The 4,050-nt window shown below is 35.0% G+C and overlaps 1 protein-coding gene across 1 annotated transcript; it reads left to right on the plus strand.

The window, feature by feature from the left end:
* Positions 1-1,672: 1,672 nt before the first annotated feature.
* HELRODRAFT_183630 (hypothetical protein) lies at positions 1,673-3,678 on the plus strand (the record flags this gene model as incomplete). Its single annotated transcript, XM_009013223.1, has 2 exons — positions 1,673-1,744; positions 2,710-3,678. 2 exons carry the CDS (start codon positions 1,673-1,675, stop codon positions 3,676-3,678), a joined length of 1,041 nt encoding a protein of 346 aa, XP_009011471.1.
* Positions 3,679-4,050: the final 372 nt, after the last annotated feature.

A 4,050-nucleotide genomic window follows, 5' to 3' on the forward strand; every position in this document is an offset into this window, starting at 1 on the left:
ATTTGTGTCATCATCTGCTTTCTCTCTCTCTCTCTTTCTCTCTCTCTCTCTCTCTCTCTCTGTCTCTTTCTTTCTTATTCTTTATTTTTTTTTCTTTTTTTTTCTTTTTATTTTTTTTTCTTTTTTTTTCTTTTTATTTTTTTCTTTCTCTCTTTCTCTCTCTTTCTCCTCATCTCTCCCTCTCTCCATAATTGTTTCCCGTGTGATGAATGACGCCATACAGGTTATGGATGACGTCAGACGACGTCACCCTCATCATTTACGTCACGTGTCACGCCACTTCACGACCAGGGCAGCGGGATTGCCTTTAATAACGACCAATAGAATGACATTAAGAGACATTGCAGTCTGCAGTGTCATCAGATGACAGCATTAACTGCGTAATGACATTACACTCATAACAACATTGAATAACATTACGTACACACACTCAAGTCGCATCAGGTGACATACATTATTATTATTATTATTATTTTGTTGTTGTTGTTGTTGTTGTTATTTGAAAATTTGTATAGCGCTAATTACAAACAAAATGTTTCTCAAAAACACTGTATACAAATATACATATACATACATGACATCAATTGCATACACCGCTTATGTTCTACATAACATCAATTGCATACATTGCATAGTTTCATGCGTAGAGTTACACTACATACATGACAAAGTTAAATCACATCAACTAAAGCAACATTCCCAAAATCAAGAAACCAACAACGTCACTAAACTTCATTTAATGTTACTTAAATTGAAGTAACAATTACAAAATTACATTAAAATGACATTAATGTTACATTATATAATATGAAATGACTCAGTTTTATTTTGATTTGTGTATACAAGAATAAATGAACGACTGAACGAGCCATCGAATAAATTAATGGATGAATGAATGAATAAATAAAAATACATTTATAAATCACTGTACATGTTTATATAGAAAACTCATAGATATATATGGATAACTTTGAATGTTTGTATGTGTATGTATGTGTGTGTATGTATGTATTTGTGTGAACTTGGAATATTTCTGTTTAGGTAGCCATACTAGAGGAATTTTATATAAATTCTATTATGGTCATCCTGCTTTCTTTTAATTTTCAATTTTGAGAAGCAAATAAAATTTCGTTTCGTTTCGTATGTGCGTATATATGTGTGTATGTATGTATGTATGTATGTATGTATGTATGCATGTATGTATGTATGTATGTATGTATGTATGTATGTATGTATGTATGTATGTATGTATGTATGTATGTATGTATGTATGTTTGTATGTATGTATGTATGTATGTATGTATGTATGTATGTATGTATGTATGTATGTATGTATGTATGTATGTTTGTATGTATGTATGTATGTATGTATGTATGTATGTATGTATGTATGTATGTATGTATGTATGTATGTTTGTATGTATGTATGTATGTATGTATGAACTTGTATGTATGTATGTGTGCGTGTGTACTGTAGTCCCTGTCTTAGCGTAAGACTACGTATACATGTATGGATTTGTGGTTTATTGTTCCCTTGCGGTCGTCAATAATTACTGCTCCTCTAGTATTATATACTAAAATAAATAACTGGACATGCTGTTAAGTACTATATATGTAAGTATGTATGTATGTATATAGGTAGATAGGTATAGTCCAGGCCGTGATAGCTCAGATGGTAGAAGTGCCGTGTCTTACGTTTTATTGCGTGACGACCTGTTTCGAATACTGCCTGTCAGTAGCTCATGTATACGTGAGGCTAGCATGTGCATGCAAATATGTATGTGGTATCTTTTATATTATTTTATCTTAACTTTTGTATCTTGAAGTTATTTAACTGTAATATCACAAAGTAATATAGTTGAAACTTCTAACTTTCCATATTTTTCAGACCTAATTTTCAGTTATCAAGCCAGAGTGGGTGATGCTATCATCATCGTTGTTTACCTGCTCGTCATCATCACCATCTTTTCATCATCATCATCATCAACAACAACAACATCATCAACAACATCATCAACATCATCATCAGTATTGACTCTTGCTAACAATTATTTACGACAATTACATTTATTCTTAAGTTGTAGGCCCTTACAAGATACAACAGCAACGATGAAAACATTCCTGACATTCAATTTGGGTATATGCTGCATAAACAACTGCAGCTAAACATACAAACATTACATACATAAACATTCAAACATTGTATACATAAACATACAAACATTTTATGCCCAAAAATACCAACATTGTAACGTACGAACAAGCAAAGAAACATACAAGCTGTCACAAGGATAGCATGAAATAAGACATCCATTGACCTTCCATCAATCGAGAAATTTACATTTGTGACGGCAGAGAGTAACTCACTTACACACACACCACACACACACACAAACACACGCGCACAAACACACACACACACACACACACACATACACACATGGACTATCACAGAACGAAGCAGTGGCTCGTGTTAACATCATGAATATGCATGAACATTCTTTCATTCCGTCGAATAGTCCTCATAATTTACCGTGAACAATCGAAAATCACACCGCGTAAAAAAGAGTAAAGAAGATACATTTCGAGACGAAACATTTCATTTATTACCGTGTAAAAAAAAGTATCGTTATTTGAAATCGATACCGTATCGATAACTGCCATCGTAGTAATGGTCACATGATAGCTAACCCCTGTTTACAATTTTAGTTGTTGAAAACCTGCAACACGACTGCCTACATGTTGATTCATGTGCCAACAAAACTCCTGGCCAAACAGCGACTTCGTCTCTTGTTCTGCACAGCCACCTGCCTTCTACTTGCCGGCTACATTCTGACGTTTCTGCGCCTAGAGTCACTTCTCGGATTGTCTGAAAGTCAACAGTTCTACGAAAATGTGGCCGACTACCGCCACGGCGTGCAGTTTTTGTGCCGCGAGACGATGGCGAGAGATCGCCTGTGGAAGCACGCTGCTGCTAACGTTCTCATCAAACGAAACTGGATGACTGGAGATGACATGGGATTCGGTCGGGATATTTTAGCCGATAAAAAGCAAAATTTCAAACCAAACGATGATGCTTTGGTTAGGCAGAAATCGTCTCAACGAGATGAAAATGTTCCGATTCTTCGTAATAAACGAGCGAATCCTAGTTTCTTAAAGTCAAAAAATAATTTCAAAAATTCAGAAAACTTCCTTAAAGCAAAAGACGCAAACGATCAGAATGCTGCCTTCAACGCCATGTCTTCGAGTTCTTCGAACGACAACCTCTTCGACAAGTTCCAGAGCCTAATGGAGCAGATCTGCCAGGAGTACACATCTATGCTGGCCACAGACGACAACGCAGAAATTGTCACATACCAATCAAACTCTAACCTATCAAACGTCGTTAACATTGAGATCGAAGTAAAAAATATGAAAAATCAAGCAGACGATAGATTGCAAACCGCCGACGGACAGTTTGACATTACGTCAACAAAAAAAGTACCGGCATCCGATATGTTGGATGAGGATCAAGTCGGTTATTTGAAGGAAATAGTTAAAATATTTAGTCAGAGGAGGAGAGATGTCATTGGGGATACAGACTTTCATCTCAAAATGAAGAAGAAGCGCTTAAAACCGAGACTTGAAATCCACAGGACTCCTAAATCGGGGTACTTGAACTTTTTTCATATTAATTAATTAATTAATTAATTTTTTAAATTAAAAGAATTAAATCAAGCCAATTAATTATAATTTAAATTTCGTTTTTTTTATTTATTGACATTGCCATTGCTGTAAACATTAACGCTGCCAGAGTAGCAAAACTTATACTCTAAAAACCATCTTCACCAACTTGTAAACATTCTCCTTAATACACATCTCTCCAGTTTTCCATAATTTTCAAACAGTCTCTATCACAGAAGTTTGAAAATAAAGCGAACAAATGAAAAATTCTTTTCCTCTTATTAACAACCAGCGTCGCGGTTTCCTTCCCATTTTTGCACGAGAGTCACTTTTATTAACGCCAACTGGAGTTTAAGTCGTCTTTGTTAACTGAGTGCCGTCCCATTA

Source organism: Helobdella robusta (assembly GCF_000326865.2).
Source record: "Helobdella robusta unplaced genomic scaffold HELROscaffold_113, whole genome shotgun sequence".
Taxonomy (NCBI): domain Eukaryota; kingdom Metazoa; phylum Annelida; class Clitellata; order Rhynchobdellida; family Glossiphoniidae; genus Helobdella; species Helobdella robusta.